Genomic DNA, 18,239 nt, shown 5'->3' with positions numbered 1-18,239 from the left:
AGTGTTGCGTTGAACTAAGGGAGAGAGAGAGAAAGGGAGAGAAAGGGAGAGAGAGGGAGAGCGAGGAGAGGGGGGAGGGAGAGAAGGGGGGAGAGAGGGAGAGCGAGGAGGAGAGGGGGAAGAGAGAGAGAGGGAGAGAAAGAGGGAGAGAGAGGGGGAGAGAGAGGGAGAGAGGGGAGAGAGAGAGGGAGAGAAGGGGAGAGAGAGGGAGAGCGAGGGGGAGAGAGGGGAGAGAGAAAGAGGGAGAGAGAGAGGGGGAAGAGGGAGGGGGAGAGAGAGAGAGAAGGGGAGAGAGAGAGGGAGAGCGAGGAGGAGAGGGGGGAGAGAGAGGAGGAGAGGGGGGAGAGAGAGGAGGAGAGGGGGGAGAGAGATAGGGAGAGAGAGGGGGAAGAGGGAGGGAGAGGAGAGAGACGGAGAGAGGGGAAAGAGGGAGAGAAGGAGAGAGAGAGGGAGAGAAAGAGGGAGAGAGAGGGGGAAGAGGGAGGGAGAGAGAGGGGAGAGAGAGGGAGGGTGAGAAGGGGAGAGCGAGGAGGAGAGGGAGGAGAGGGGGAGAGGGGGGGGAGAGAGAGGGAGAGAGAGAAAGAGGGAGAAGAGGGAGGGAGAGAGAGGGGAGAGAGGGGAAAGAGGGAGAGAAGGAGAGAGAGAGAGGGAGAGGCGGAAGAGGGAGGGAGAGAGAGGGGAGAGAGAGGGAGAGAGGGAGAGAGGGGAAAGAGGGAGAGAAGGAGAGAGAGGGAGAGCGAGGAGGAGGGGGGGGGAGAGAGAGGGGGAGAGAGAGAGGGAGAGAAAGAGGGAGAGAAAGAGGGAGAAGAGGGAGGGAGAGAGAGAGAGGGGAGAGAGGGAGAGGGGAGAGAGGGGAGAGAGGGAGAGAGGGGCAAGAGGGAGAGATGGAGAGAGGGAGATGTAACTGCATATTTGGAGTTGTTTTACAGTATGAAAGCCAACTCTCAATAAACCTTATGCTGCACGTGAATCTGTTACTGTAGGCGGGTAATGCAGCTAGTATAAGATAAAGAAACACCTATAACCTAAGTAAACCTCCTATAAATTAAGTAAACATCCTATAACCTAAGTAAACATACTATAACCTAAGTAAACCTCCTATAATGGTAAAAATTGCATATAATTTTCCAATCGGTGCAAGTTCTCAAATCAATTAAAGCGCATCTCATGGTTAGCCTTAAGAATGTTGTTTACACCCTTGCTGCCCCTTGGGAAAGAAAATGACACAGAGAGACATCTCTTTTGTATATACTAGTACCATAGTAGTCTAGTATGTCTCTATTATATATACTAGTACCATGGTATTCTAGTGTGTCTTTATTATATATACTAGTACCATGGTAGTCTAGTGTGTCTCTATTATATATACTAGTACCATAGTAGTCTAGTGTGTCTCTATTATATATACTAGTACCATGGTAGTCTAGTGTGTCTCTATTATATAGACTAGTATGCTGGTAGTCTAGTGTGTTGTGAGATCTTCAGGTGTGTCAATAAAGCGCAGAGAATAAGTAGGGATGCAATTATTCAGAAATTCCTAAAGTCAATCAATTGGTGCAAGTGTTAGAGTATCGGTATATCAAGCTGAATGTCCCGGTTTAAAGTCTCGTTGAAAGCCATCTTCTATCCAAACCTCTAACCCTGGTGATGAAACAACAGTCAGATAGCCAGAAGATACCGCTCTTATTATAGTGAAGATAAATTTATGTTTTACTTTAAATTAGTCACAAAGTATTTGTATTGCTTTTTCTTTGTAGAATAGAACTTGGCTAGCAAAAACATGTAAAAACTGATGTAAATTGATATTGAAGGTTTGCACCCCCCACAACCATGGACTATAGACGAAGTGAAAGTAATAAGAATAATTAAAATAGTTGTCGATACAATCCAATTGTACTGGAGTTACAAGAATCGGTAAATTAAACTGATAAGTATAGCTTTTTCAATTTTCAAGGGCCAAAGGAGTGAGTCTGGAAAGATCTTGAAATGCATTAGGCGCTTTAAGCGTATTTTACTGTTCATACAACATAAAATCCCCATAACGTAAATATTACTGCGGAACGGATTATTTACGTTGTAGGAGCGTCTACTGTATGTTTGTCTTGTAGTGTACCAACATCAGCCATATCATATTGAACTCTATTGGCCAATACCGACCGAAGTCCCCATCAAAACTAGCTGATATAAATAGGCCAGTTTGAATTGCAATCTACATGTATGTAAATGAACTCTTGTACATAGCTTAAAATTATTTTATGAACAATGACTGCAAACAAAAATTCTTTTAACAAATTGTGAAAGTTAAAGACGGTCTAGTTGCACCAAGCTAATAGAGCAAAGCAGTAGACCAAAGCTAGTAATAATTTATTTCTTGACCTAACAATTCTTTCTTACAAACACTACCAATGTCCCCGCATATAAGCCTATCTCGCATACAAACACTACCGATGTCCCCGCATATAAGCCTATCTCGCATACAAACACTACTAATGTCCCCGCATATAAGCCTATCTCGCATACAAACACTACAGATGTCCCGCATATAAGCCTATCTCGCATACAAACACTACTAATGTCCCCGCATATAAGCCTATCTCGCATACAAACACTACAGATGTCCCGCATATAAGCCTATCTCGCATACAAACACTACTAATGTCCCCGCATATAAGCCTATCTCGCATACAAACACTACCGATGTCCCCGCATATAAGCCTATCTCGCATACAAACACTACTAATGTCCCCGCATATAAGCCTATCTCGCATACAAACACTACAGATGTCCCGCATATAAGCCTATCTCGCATACAAACACTACCGATGTCCCGCATATAAGCCTATCTCGCATACAAACACTACAGATGTCCCGCATATAAGCCTATCTCGCATACAAACACTACCAATGCCCCCGCATATAAGCCTATCTCGCATACAAACACTACCAATGTCCCCGCATATAAGCCTATCTCACATACAAACACTACTAATGTCCCCGCATATAAGCCTATCTCGCATACAAACACTACCGATGTCCCCGCATATAAGCCTATCTCGCATACAAACACTACTAATGTCCCCGCATATAAGCCTATCTCGCATACAAACACTACAGATGTCCCGCATATAAGCCTATCTCGCATACAAACACTACCAATGCCCCCGCATATAAGCCTATCTCGCATACAAACACTACCAATGTCCCCGCATATAAGCCTATCTCACATACAAACACTACTAATGTCCCCGCATATAAGCCTATCTCACATACAAACACTACTAATGTCCCCGCATATAAGCCTATCTCGCATACAAACACTACTAATGTCCCCGCATATAAGCCTATCTCGCATACAAACACTACTAATGTCCCCGCATATAAGCCTATCTCGCATACAAACACTACTAATGTCCCCGCATATAAGCCTATCTCGCATACAAACACTACTAATGTCCCCGCATATAAGCCTATCTCACATACAAACACTACCAATGTCCCCGCATATAAGCCTATCTCACATACAAACACTACCAATGTCCCCGCATATAAGCCTATCTCACATACAAACACTACTAATGTCCCCGCATATAAGCCTATCTCACATACAAACACTACCAATGTCCCCGCATATAAGCCTATCTCACATACAAACACTACCAATGCCCCCGCATATAAGCCTATCTCGCATACAAACACTACAGATGTCTCGCATATAAGCCTATCTCGCATACAAACACTACCAATGCCCCCGCATATAAGCCTATCTCGCATACAAACACTACCGATGCCCCCGCATATAAGCCTATCTCGCATACAAACACTACAGATGTCTCGCATATAAGCCTATCTCGCATACAAACACTACCGATGTCCCTGCATATAAGCCTATCTCGCATACAAACACTACCGATGTTCCTGCATATAAGCCTATCTCGCATACAAACACTACCGATGTCCCGCATATAAGCCTATCTCGCATACAAACACTACCGATGTCCCCGCATATAAGCCTATCTCGCATACAAACACTACCGATGTCCCCGCATATAAGCCTATCTCGCATACAAACACTACCGATGCCCCCGCATATAAGCCTATCTCGCATACAAACACTACAGATGTCCCGCATATAAGCCTATCTCGCATACAAACACTACCGATGTCCCTGCATATAAGCCTATCTCGCATACAAACACTACCGATGTCCCCGCATATAAGCCTATTTCGCATACAAACACTACCGATGTCCCCGCATATAAGCCTATCTCGCATACAAACACTACCGATGTTCCTGCATATAAGCCTATCTCGCACACAAACTAACCCTACAAAAACAGCTCTGAAATCAGGTGATAAGAATTCGCCTGTAAACTGACCTTATAAATCATAACACTCCATACGCACCTATCAAAGCATAAAGTGGTGTAAATTTAGCGGCTTTTTCAGGCTTAGTACAAAATGTTTCTGATTGGTTAGCAGTGTATAATTAGCCTATCGTGTCTCTGATTAATCGAAAGGAAACAATCATCTGTTTGTGTTGAGCCAATGGAAACCATGTTTGCATCTCATGAGAGTATTTTCGCCTTGCAAAAACATATTTTTATAGCTATTTCTTTGCAATGATCGGACGCATTACAGCTATGTAGGTTCACAAATTGTAGATCAATGAGCTTATGATGATTATCTATTGGGCAATAGTAGTGGTGACAGTGAGTATTTATAGTTAACAGTAATAATAATACTGTAAGCTATAGTAATAGTGGTAACTCATCAGACTCAGAACATGCTTAACTTGTCAACCTGGTAATATGAAGAGGACTAAAAGTGTCTGAATCAATTTGTGTCCTTTTTATGACATCAGATGATGTGACATTTTATGTTAATTAATTTGGTCAAATTTTATGACAACTAATATGCACCAATTTCAAATATTTGGTTTTACCAAATGTCTAATTGCCTCCCTCAAAAATTTATTCGGTAGCGAAAGAGGTAATGATAGTGGTAACCATTATTGTTGTTTTACTTTTATTAATAAAGTTGAGTTAATAAAGGTTCAAGTTGTGGTTGTTAAAATTATGTTTGCATAATGTCATGTCATTTGCTTTCAATCAGAATTATGCAGGTATAAACCAGACCCTTACTTTGGTAAAAAAGATTTTGCCTTTTGGAATCGGCCTAAACGTGGGGATAAGCAATATCTCGTTCTTGCGATTATGAACAACGCGTGGCACTCGGGCTTCAACCAAACCGTCTTCGAGACTTAACAAGAAAAGGTGGCTTGCAGTTTGCTATTCTGGTATGAGCAGTAATGCTGGCACTTGGAAAAGTGTTCTATGAAAGTTTCTGTCATATGGCAGACTACCCTGACATACCCCGAGCTTTTCATTTAACAGCAATCAGCAATATTGAATAGTGACCAAGGATGATCTATATGACATGAAGTTGTCTCACCAGTGCCAGCCCAGTGACAAGACTTGTTACCCTGCTCTTGTGATTCAAGCACTCCAATTCTTTGAGCTTGTCTCTGTACTGCTCATTAAGGAAGGGATAATAGAGGAACTCCTGCAGACCAGATGCAGAAATAGACTAACTCAAAACAGGAGAGCGTGTAGCATGAAGATTACTGTACAAGTCTCACTCAATAGGTAGAAAAATAGATCAAATGTTTTTGGAATCATCATTATGAATCAGTCTGCAACTTGTCTAACGGCAGGACAACAGATACCCCCGATACATGCACCTCCGACAATGGTGATGTAAAATGAAAAATTGTGATCCTTTGAATATTATTGTGTGTGGTTGGAGTTCTCTCCTCAATAAAGACAGGAATTATGTGGATACCGCTGTACTATTGCTGTTGTTGCTCGAATAGTCTTCTCTCAGTTATGTATAGAAGTGATCACAGACTTTTCTCTGCATCGTGACTGGACTAACCCAACATCTTCTATGTTTGGTTTTAAAACACTGAGCCAACAGCCTGTCGTTTCTCTAGCATATGCTTTATCATCTTTATAGAACCAATCAGTGAATTCAACCAAATATATTTAGACTGTAGAGGTTCTTTATCAGCAGACTTGTTAAGTGAGTCAGCACGAGTTACTATGCTAACCAGTTGCGTCAGACTGGTTCATATTGACATGGTTCCGCAACCGAAACTTCGAAGTCATATTTCAAGTCAGCTTTAAACACTGGGTAGTCAGCTTTAAACACTGGGTAGTCAGCTTTAAACACTGGGTAGTCAGCTTTACACACTGGGTAGTCAGCTTTAAACACTGGGTAGTCAGTTTTAAACACTGGGTAGTCAGCTTTAAACACTGGGTAGTCAGCTTTAAACACTGGGTAGTCAGCTTTAAACACTGGGTAGTCAGCTTTAAACACTGGGTAGTCAGTTTTACACACTGGGTAGTCAGCTTTAAACACTGGGTAGTCAGTTTTAAACACTGGGTAGTCAGTTTTAAACACTGGGTAGTCAGCTTTAAACACTGGGTAGTCAGCTTTAAACACTGGGTAGTCAGCTTTAAACACTGGGTAGTCAGCTTTAAACAAACTCATACTGAATCTTAACTCATTCGTACCTGACTAATTTCCAGGGGATTAGCCCCAAATACCGCTCATTTTTCAGAAAGTTGCCGTAATTCAAACTACTATTACAGGAGACAGACTTGAGATAATTTATTTATCCAAGTTCCACAAGAACCAGCAAAGTCTCCTCTTTCAAATAATATCACATTTAGATAAACCACTCATATCGCTTTTATGTAGATCTGCGCATCAAAAATGTTAGTTTCAGGAAATTTCCAATTTTGAAAAAATTGTTATTTGCTGAAACAAAGTTAGTTTCGCACCATAAAAATTGCAAAATATAAAAAGTTTGACTAAAATTACTTATTTATTACATACAATACATAGTTATGAATATAATTTATACATACGCAGTTAGTCATGAACATGAATATCATGAAACGCTAATTTCGAACTTTTCCTCGCGAGTATCATCCTTCAAACAAAAGCATAGCAAATATATATATGCCAATATAACTCAAACAAAATGTCACGAAAATGTTTCAAATAATAAAAATATGTTCAATAACTCTTTTCTTAACTTTTCAGACTTCATAGATCTATAGCTCTAAGAATCAATATGCTCCTATCGAAAGTGAATAACGTTAGTATGACTACGGCTGACAGCCTGAAAAGTGCGTTTTTATTCGATTTTATAACGATTAAAATTGGCAAAATTAAACATTAATAAAAACTTTGAAACATTAAAAATAATTGGATTTATGCAGTCTTTCAATGTCTTACCACATTTGAATCTGCATATTTACTTCTGAAGTTGAAAAAATCGATTGCTAACGATAAAATTTTAAGTCAGCATGATGATTTCCGGCTTTGGTAGATGATGAGATGAGTGTACTAATTTAGTTATAACTTTTGTCAGAGACGTCATTGAGGCATATTTTAAAGTGTGTCTGATTGATTGAAATTTTTCTTTCTAACTAATCAAAAATATTTTTTTACAATTAAAATATAAAAATGCAAAGAGTCAGTACATTTCAGACACGAGTTAACTCGAGTACGGGTGCGAATGAGTTAAGAAATGCAGGCACTAGAAAGATTGAGGTATTCATAACTACTAACCGTATAGAGTCCAATAGCCGCCTGCTCATAGTGTTCATGATACTCGCTGTAGTCAACGGGGCGGTTGGTGTAGTTTTCGTACTGATATGACTTCATCTCTAGAGGAATGACACTATCATGACCATCGGTTAACTCCGAGGAGCCATCACCATCAATGAGGGCAATGAATTCAATGAAAAGCTGTCTCATCCTCTCATCCCCCATAAAGACTATATGATTCCTGCCCTTCCAGTAAGATATAGAGTGCATACATGACCTAGCGTCGCTGTAATCACAAAAAACAAGCAAATTGAAACAATATTTAAAAAGTAATAAGTTGATTTGTCTTTTAATTCAAGAAATTTTTACTAAATAAGCAGTGCGCTCTTAAATTTTTAAAGTTTTAAAACAATGTGGAGATTAAAAAACTTTTGAACTTTTTAAGGCAAAGTTACAAATAAAAAACTGTTCTTCAGTCATCGCATAATTCATAATCATCATAGTCATTGGTGTGTGTGTGACAATTCAGACCAAACATAATTGGTGTGTGTGACAATTCAGACCAAACATAATTGGTGTGTGTGACGATTCAGACCAAACATAATTGGTGTGTGCGACAATTCAGACCAAACATAATTGGTGTGCGTCACAATTCAGACCAAACATAATTGGTGTTTGAGACAATTCAGACCAAACATAATTGGTGTTTGAGACGATTCAGACCAAACATAATTGGTGTGTGTGACAATTAAATTCAGACCAAGCATAATTGGTATGTAATTCAGACCAAACTTGTATTGGGCCAAAGTCAGACTTATCTGACTTTGGCCCAATACAAACTGCTGTAAGAAATTGCATGAATATAAGAAACTAGATTAAAATTCATTGTCACCATTTGAGCATAGATTAATTACATAAAAAACAGAATTATTCATAACAGTTCAATGATATGAAAACAAGCAAAAATCCCAGAAGTACAATAAATGGCAGCTGCGACATCCTAACAAACTATTATAAGAATTTGACAGCCTAAACTTGATTTAAATGCTACATGATGAAATGACAATTTGTGTTCCAGCTGAACATTTCTTCAAAGTCCACAATCGATTAAAACTGATAGGTACAACTAAGTTTTGTTGTAGTAACTACATATAGATATATACTAAAAAATGATATAATGAACTACAGTTAAACTACCAGTGAAAGATCCTACCTGCCACCATATGTGTGCATCATACAGCCAAATGGCTGCCATCTTGATCCTTGGAATCGTCCATCACTAAGCAACCACTGACATGAATCAGAGCCTAAAAATCACCAATCATGAGATCCATGCATTTAAATAGGTAATTACATTCGCACAGCCAGCCACTGCGAAACAGCAAAAAACCTGTCAATTATATCGATAGCCAACTCTGAAATAGGATAAAAAATAAATAAGGATAAATATATCAGCAAATTGATGTGAACAGCAGAATATTGTAAAATTTGAACAGGGCGAATAATGTCAACATTATATAAAGTTGTTAATGTAAGATTCTGGTTAAATAAAATATTACATATTTGATTGAACGCAATAAACGCAGCGCTAAAACACTTACTTTTTAATATTCTGATAACACAAACAAAGATATAGGCGTAGGCCTAGTTTTGTGTGACTGGTCAAGGTTAAGCTGGTGAATTAATGTATAACGTTATGGCCATTCTTAATTTGCAGTTAATGAAAACTGTGTAAATGCAAAAATCATAAGTAAATTATGTTCAATAATTGTAACTTTTTGAAAAAGAAAAATAATTTAATAGCTTAAATGCATGGTCCATACGTTAGAAGGTAGGCATATTAACAATGCTATGCCTACGAGTGCAGAGCTAAAACTAACATTGCACATAGGTTAGCAGACATTACAAATCTAGCACAAGATTAATAATGTATAGCCAATAATAGTACACCAGTTAAGAGGATATTCGTGAATACTTCTTCGTAGAATATTTTACAAACAAAGTAGGTCTAAGGAGATCTGGAAAGGAAACAATCTATATTATTATTATTACTATATTATTGTTAACAAGTTAACTAGAAATTGAGTATCATTGCAAAAGTTATTATTATCGTGTATCTAATACTTGTAAGTTTGAAAAATAACTCACCAAGGGTCTCAAGAAGCACCGAATGATAAACAATAAATCCAACGACTACGAAAGAAGCTAAAATTTTCATATTCCTTGTATTTAGGTGGTTTGATAAATCAGGCATAGGTGGAAGATTGTTTAACGCTGATAGCAGTTTTCTTTCTGTCATTAGAATTTCGTCTTCAGAAGCCTTACTGTTCGCCATTTTGAGTTTGTTTACTATATAACGCTACTTTTGTTCTCTATTCGTAAAGAGCGGAAATAGTTTGGTCTAGTAAAATCTACCGGAAAACCCGATTAGCTTTATGTCGAAATGTTAATTTTCGCTGAACGGTTAGGCGACAATCGATAAGTCCGATTGGTTCGAAATGCGACGGCTTTAAACAGAAAGGCGACACCTCGGACAGAAAAGCGGCAACTCCGCACTGAAAGTCGACATGCTGGTCCGCTTTTTGGTTTGGTTTGAGGTGTCACGGTATGAAATGTCAGATGACTGATAAGTCGAAAGAAAGAAATAATAGATTGTGAAATCATAACAATACCACAACTGCTACAAAACTTCGCAGCAAGCATTGCAATACATCGACCAACGAACATGAACATCTAGGGCAATTGCAACGCTGCTGGAAGCATCAAGCTTAGGAGTTGTCTAACCAGTGCAGCTGATAAGATATGAATACATGTACATTTATCTATATCTATATTTCTCAAAGTATGTCTGTCTGTCTGTCGTTTGTCTGCATTCTGGCTATAGCTATTACAATTTTGAAAAAAGGATCCGTACCGGAGAAAATATGATCTCAGACCCAACCATTCTCCAGTCCAACGCCCTACCGGGCAGCGAAATTTTTTTTCCCAAACAGGTTTACATACAGCAGTAAAATTTTGGCTCCTGATTGGTTTTAGTAAATGAGTTTTAGTAAGCAAAACCTACATCATTACATTAGAAATCAATAGTTATAATTAAAAAGGAACACAAAATTCTAAATAACGTGGTAAAAATTATGTTATCATTCAAAAAGTGCTGTTAAAACCAATGATATACAGCCCTCCAGAGGCTGTATGATATACAGGGGAGCAGTATATGATATACAGGGGGGCTGTATATCATTGTTAAAGCGTAAGAGGCGCTCACTTAAGACTTATTAATTTAAGATATTTTGAATAAAATTTTGGAATTTTGTATTCCTCTCTAATGATAACTATTGACTTTTAATGTAATGATGTAGGTTTTGATTATTAAAACTCAATTACTAAAACCAATCAGGAGCCAAAATTTTACTGCCGTATGTAAACCTGTTTGGGAACAAAAATTTCGCTACCGGGCATACGTACACGTATATGGGACATTATTTGGATTGGGAGTTGTCTAATGAAATGCAATGAAAAAGATGTGAATATATGGGCCATTAGATAGATTAGGAGTTGTCTGGCCACTGAAATGAAAAACTAATGATTAAAAAAAGCATCAACCTCCAACTAAACAGGATTATTATTGATAATCACTAGTTAATATGAAAGAGAATAATATGCTACAGCAAGTACCAACAGATATTCAGCAAAGCAAACAACTTTACAGAATGACAGGCACAAGCAGAGGTATATCACCAACATTGCAAAAGCCAGCCAGATTTACAATTTATTGAAGTATTATAGCCGACAGCATACGCCAGATCAGCAACCAGTCATCAGCGAGATGAATATTTACAGCACTTTATTTGGTATATTTTAGATATAGCTTATAACATCAATTTATTCTAGATAATGTTGTATTGTATAGCAGTAAAAAAATATAACAAAATTATTCATGAACGAGTGAAATATTGTATTGTATGAGAAAAGATTAATAAAATGGCTGTGAAAGAATGACATGGAATATATAAATTAGCTAACTAGTAGTATCTTACGATGAAGATTACTGCAAAAGTAACTTCACAATGCTACTAATAATAGTTTTTGAGTTACGGCCAGGTGTGTATCATTTGTTGCCAGACTTATAATAATTTTCGCGTGTCGTATTGAGATTCTAAGATCAGTGAGTAATGTTATAAAATAGATATTACACACAGAATGATACAAAAACCGCATGTAAAACACAACCAGCTAACAGAATTTGGCAATGACTCAAAGACAAGTATAAAAGAGAAGCAACATCAATAAAAAATGAGGGAGCCAGTGAGTGGGTCAGCGAAGAAGGCGCAGAGAGGCGCAAAGAGGGGCGGCAAAGAGGGGCGACAAAGATAGGAGCCAAAACAGGGGAAGACTAATAGAAACCCAAAATATCTAAGGAGCCGGCAGCAAACGGCTTGCAAAGGATCGACTCATCTAGAAGGAAATACACAGCTAGCACAATTCACCCAAAGAGGTGGCAAACCAAAAAGACATAAAGCCCTGAGAAAAAAAGTTCATTTAGCTAATAAAATGAGCTATCAATACACGCTTAGTAGACACACACTCATTGAACCTACATGTAGAAAGGTCATATTCAATAGCGTTTCAATACATTTCAATAGGTCATTTCAATACAAGCGTATTGTTATCTTTGCTTAACTAGTATTGCCAGAATAATTTTATTTAACCTTCTGAAGCAAATAGAGTTCACAGACACATGGAAACAAACCACTGGCGTGTTATCGCTGATTGTAAGATTGACAGACAGTTAAAGGCCTCCTATTTCTAACAATGCTTGTTGTGAACATTGATACTTGAGCTCATTGTTGGCAACAGTGTGATACTGTCAAAACACAATTTCAAGGACAATCATAGTAGTGCACCTCTCCATTGATTGATTTGTTGGCTCAATTTTGCTTTATAGCAACTGTCTGATTTTGTGGGACAGAAGTTTCATTTTGTCTACGATTAAAATTTGTTTTGGGAGAAATTGAACTCAAGGTCCAGAGGCTAACCATTGCACATAGAACCATACAACAATTTAGTATTTTAGTGCATTTGTTCATCATTATTGTTTTAGTAAAAGTTACTAGGTAGTTTTACAGAAAGCTATAAAGGAATGACCTATTCAAATTGATAGGGATCCTGTCCTGATGCCACGTTAGAAATATACTATATAACCAAATCACCTGTATCACAGATATCCATGGCACACACACAACACGTAATAGGAGACAATAAGGCACAATTGGCACCTTTAAGATCATTGGGATAAATACTCGTCAGCGGGTGGAGGTTAATGCTGCCATCTGCCGCATCATAGACTATACTTTTCATGTTACGATGCACTGTGAATCTTCTATATACTCTCATTAATGTTTTAATAAAGGATAAACTATTCATTAAAAAAAAATGGAAGAGATTATATGGACAGCCATTGGATTTAACATTACTGACTGCTTTATTAAACAATAAGGAACATCTTGCTATTATTTTGTGTACCGAACGTAATGTTCAGTTACCAATTCATAACCGTGAACCTGATCTAGTCATTATAAACAGGATAGGGAAGTTCTATCGCTAAACATGTTTATTTATATAGTATCAATCATAATCAGGTCATTCAAAAAAACTAAAAATTATTGATATATTTTTAGAAGGTTTATATGATAAAGATCAGGTTTACACATTTGTATAAATATACTATACATTTATTAAAAATGTATAGAGCAAATCTGATATGTATGTACATATTTATTTTCATACTGCAATTACAACAGGAGTATAAGATAGTTGAGGAGAGAGTTACTAATTAGGGCCCTAATATGGAATAATAGATCTAGCAGTAGTATAATAATTCATCAACCAGGGTAAGTGAGCCCTAATAATGAAGTAAACCCTAGTAGGCAAGGGTAGGCAATTCTCAACTCAAGGGCGAGCCTGCAATAGACTTGAAGGCGAGCCAATAGACAAATTCGATAGCGAGCTAATAGACAGAATCGAGGACGAGCTGATAAACAGACTCGAGAGCGAGCCGATAGATAGACTCTAGGGCGAGCCGATAAACAGACCTTAGGGCGAGCCGATAAACAGACTCGAGGGCGAGCCAATAAACAGAATCAAGAGTGAGCCGATAAACAGACCCAGGGTGAGCTGATAAACAGACTCAAGGGTGAGCCGATAAACAGACTCGATAGCAAGCTGATAAACAGACTCGTGGTGCCTTCTCCCAACTTTTACACCCTACTGTAGTAAGCCAATCGCAATAATTCTTGATTTTCGGTCAATAGCACTTTTAGTGAATGCCTCTACGATACGCTGGCTGCTATCACAATGCCAGAGACAGAGATAAAAATGTGACACTCTACTTTCCCTTAAAAGTCAAACAGAGTTAAAGTTAAGTAAGGCAGTATTTTTATTAGCACTATAACATACAGAGCAAAGCAATAACACAAACAACAATAGCAAAGCTGAAAGGTTATATAGCAAACCAAGGGGAGAATCCACAGTTGATTGGCTGAACTATAATTAGGTCAACTGTTGCCACAATGAAATATTTTAAACATAAAAATGATAATATTTGTCACTAAATAATCTCTTAATATGAGTATTAACAATTTTCTGAGCATTCATATACCTACTAACTTGCAAGTCTTTACACAGGATGGTAATAAATGGTTAATATAAAAATGTTCCATCGTGAAACATACATCTATATACATACCTCTCGATCTTTTTCAATCGATCTTTTTCAATGTTTGTGTTTATGTGTATATGTGTGTATGCGTGTACAGCTATAGTTATTAAAACCTTGGAAACGAAAGTGCACGTTCTGATGGATTTGAACTCACGAGGATTGCTACCGCAGGTTTAATATCCGTTGCAATTTTATACCGCTGAGCCATACAAGGCGTAATGATATAATATGTCATCATATACCCTATAGCATTATGAGCATGCTAATTATTTTAGCATTGCGCCTACCCGTTACGATGCCCCGGTTAAGAAATATTTTTACTAAGGTTCAATGACTATATCTGGGGTCAAGGCCAATTCTTCTCACACGAACAACTGTATTATCTCTTTAGGAAGAGCCTCAACATTCTCTCACCGTTTGGTGAGACAAAGACAGTACGATATCCTATTTTCACATTTGTACCAGTATCGAGAGGTACCAGTATCGAGAGGTACCAGTATCGAGAGGTACCAGTATCGAGAGGTACCAGTATCGAGAGGTACCAGTATCGAGAAGTACCAGTATCAAGAGGTACCAGTATCGAGAGGTACCAGTATCGAGAAGTACCAGTATCGAGGGGTACCAGTATCGTCGTATTCAAAGTTTTTATGGATATCTTCTGCTGCAACAGTAACCTTTTTTATACACATACTTCTATGTACGAATTGCTATTATTAATTCAACATATTCAGGATTTTTGTTTTTTCAGTTCGTATTAATTGTATCATTATAGAAGCATCTTTCATTGTAATCGTAGCAAAAAAGACTTAATGTAGCTATTACTTGCTAATTATTTCATATTTACATCTAAACGTTTTTATAGTCGTTTTATTTTTTTAAGTTTAGTTGAACTGTACAAAACATTTTCCTCATGATATGAAGTTTGAAAGTTACAGTTGTTTGATAAAGTTTGAACACCTTTACACCTTTTTTTATTTGCTCTTATCAATTCAACTACATAAAACACTTTTCTCATGTTAGGTTACCCATCATGTTTTTGCATGCTACCTATGTAGTTTGAATGTTAGAATGGCAAATGTTGTTATATGTTAAACACAAATCAATTTTCTGTCCAAAGACTTTTTATTACCCGGGCAATGCAGGGTAGCACAGCTAGTATATACTGCAACAGACATGTGTTAAGCAAGCGCATTGTAATTAGATATTCAAATTTGAATGAACCACGATAAATCAAATCACATGCAATGTAATATAGGTGTTATGTCTGATATCAGCCATGTACAGATAGGCCTAAACGGACTAACAAGTTACATCACTATTACAACTTTAAGAGTAGATCCCCATGGAAAATGTATCTAAAAATTCCTGAGATGAGATTATCACCATTACAAGCCAACTTCCAGATTCAATTTACCCATTGCGTGTCACAATTTTATTGCATTCAGTTGCTGCCTGTTCTTCCTAAGCTATCCAAAATTTAAAAAATTCTTATTTATAATTCGATTTTGAACTGCAATCGCTTAACCAAACTCGCCAAATGGGTGAAAATACTGCAAGTTTCTGTTTTATAGGCACATGGAAGTATTTGTGACACGCAGAACATTTCTAATAATATGGTGTCTGCCTTAGTTTGGGAGTTCACTTTGATACCCTGGCATGTGAAAGTAATACTGGATATTCCAAGTCTAAAAAGCCCGTTTCCTCGAGAGAAAAAAATGAACTAGAATTATTGCATGTTTTGTAACTCAGAATATGGAGCTTGTCAAGATTACCCTTCTGATACACACACCTAGTGTGCAAATCATGAAGTAATCTTTGAACCAAATGTGTATTTTTGAAGTATGGTTACAAAAATTCCCTTTCACTCACTCATTGAATTTTCAGTCAGTAGATAAAGTAGATTTCCCTCATAGATAAGAATTTTTGAGAACAACGTATGTTTGCAGCTGTTTTCACACATTTGAGCGGGCATGTGTTCTAAGGACTGTCAAACTGCTATCAACATCATGCCACACATCCTGTCGGTATCGTAATACTGCTAAAATGATAATAATAAACCATAATAAACATCATGCCATCCTACCTGTTTGGCAGGGCTGACAGAATAACATCACTCTCAACATAACGCTCAAAGTCATGCCTCACCTGATGCAAGATGCACAACTCAATGATTTGTAAGAGTAGAGAAAATCTCTTAGCACATCATGGAATTAAAGCCTTCAGGAAACTGGAGAATGAAAGGTCAAATATATTTTAATGTCTGTTATACATTTCTGAACAAATGTATACAAACATGGACAGCACTTTTTATTAATCACAATTAATGTAAGATGAATCACAAATTTGAGTAAACATTCAACAGGTTTTATGCCATATACATGTATATAATATGTACATAATATAGTATAATTTGTATTGCATATGGGCAGGACAGGAAGAGATATAAATCTCACATGACTCCATCAGATGTAGAAGCAAGGAGTGATAAGGAATGAGAGAAAGGCGCAATATCACATTAAAAAGGCAGCAGAAGCTAATTCAACACCCGGAACGAGCAGCTCTTCTATATTTCTGCATTTCCAGTTTGAAGGACGAACCAGAAAAAAAACTAAAGACAGCATTGCCGCACTTTCTGCAAAGAAGCGCTCTTTTAATTGATAAAGAGCTGTCCATGATGAGCCTGAGCAAACAGGATATTGTCCTTCAAGCAGTTGGTCAGCCAAAACCAAAGCGAGAATGAATTTTCGGCCACGGAACAAGCTATACTTGAATCGGCCGTGGAGAAGATAACACATTTCTACCTAGACAGTAAGATCAGTCGACTAATGCCAGTCCAGAAGGAAATACAAGACTAGTAGGCAATGAAAGCTTTGGAAACACTTGCTGAACTACACGTTGAGTGACATCTGAGATGTTCAATGAGGAATATCTAGATATCAAGGTGAGCCTTAGTAAATTTAAAGAGTTGCGCTCAGGAAATTACAAGCCAGTTTTTAGACAAGATCAAATTTACTGGGATTGCAGCAGGCCAGTGTCTGTTTTTTGGAAATGCCCACTACTGTCCACCAGCTACTGAAAAGAACTGTGTAACATGGAAACTGAACCATACGCGAAGTGGGAATGCAACTCTTGTGGCGTTGTTTCAATCAATAGTTTGGTTGTTAGCGCCAAAGGACATGTAAATTTCTATCAGCGGAGAGATGGTGAAAATGGCTTCCTAAACAAGCTCGAAGATCAGATGCCATCGTCTGACTTGCTTGTGCAGCTGAATTACCAACTGACATAACTTTCCCTTCATATGTACACCTCCAACTGCCAACACAAATCAATCAATTACTTCAAGAGAAATTTGAAAAATGGGGAGGTCATTCACGAACATTTCAGGGAAAACTTTGACTGTAAACAAGCAACCAAAATCAAAAGCCCTTACTACATTACAGTAGGGGTGACAGTATTCGCTGTCATGATTTATTACAAACTGGATGGAGTCCTAGCCCACAAATACTGTGCAATAGTTAGTGATAACCTACAATACAGTAAGGATTCTGTTTACACGTTTAATAGAGAACTTGTGAAGTTTCTGAAAACAGAAAATATTAACCTGCAACATATTCATTATGTAAGTGCTGGATCTGCATCGCAATTCAAAAATGGGTTCAACACTTCAGAACTTAATTGCGCATAATGAAAAAATGGGTATGCCAGCTGACTGGATTTTTTAAGACATTGCATGGCATAGGTAGAGCTGTAGATGGTGTTGAGGCAAGCATCAGACAACAGGTTCTAATGGTAGTATGTCAGGAAGGTATTTCGTAAACTTGGCAAAGTCATTTGCAGAAGCTGCAACAATAATAACTCCCAAGTAGGTGATACCAATGAAGATTTTATACATCTCAGAAAA

General features: G+C 37.7%; 1 protein-coding gene across 3 annotated transcripts in view; it reads right to left on the bottom strand.

Moving 5' to 3' along the window:
* LOC137392169 (N-acetylneuraminate 9-O-acetyltransferase-like) overlaps positions 1-18,239 on the bottom strand; it is a 67,610-nt gene that overhangs the window by 42,144 nt on the left and 7,227 nt on the right. For 2 of the 3 annotated variants that reach the window (XM_068078805.1, XM_068078803.1), the window contains exons 1-4: positions 9,769-9,955; positions 8,834-8,927; positions 7,642-7,906; positions 5,452-5,562 (exon numbers count right to left, since the gene is read on the bottom strand). In XM_068078805.1, the coding sequence (XP_067934906.1) occupies positions 5,452-5,562; positions 7,642-7,906; positions 8,834-8,927; positions 9,769-9,955 (657 nt within the window). Of the gene's footprint in view, positions 1-5,451; positions 5,563-7,641; positions 7,907-8,833; positions 8,928-9,768; positions 9,956-18,239 lie in introns of those variants that run through there. The other variant, XM_068078804.1, reaches the window with a different exon arrangement.

This window comes from Watersipora subatra, chromosome 3 (assembly GCF_963576615.1).
Source record: "Watersipora subatra chromosome 3, tzWatSuba1.1, whole genome shotgun sequence".
Taxonomy (NCBI): domain Eukaryota; kingdom Metazoa; phylum Bryozoa; class Gymnolaemata; order Cheilostomatida; family Watersiporidae; genus Watersipora; species Watersipora subatra.
This window is presented reverse-complemented; position numbering and strand designations above follow the sequence as displayed.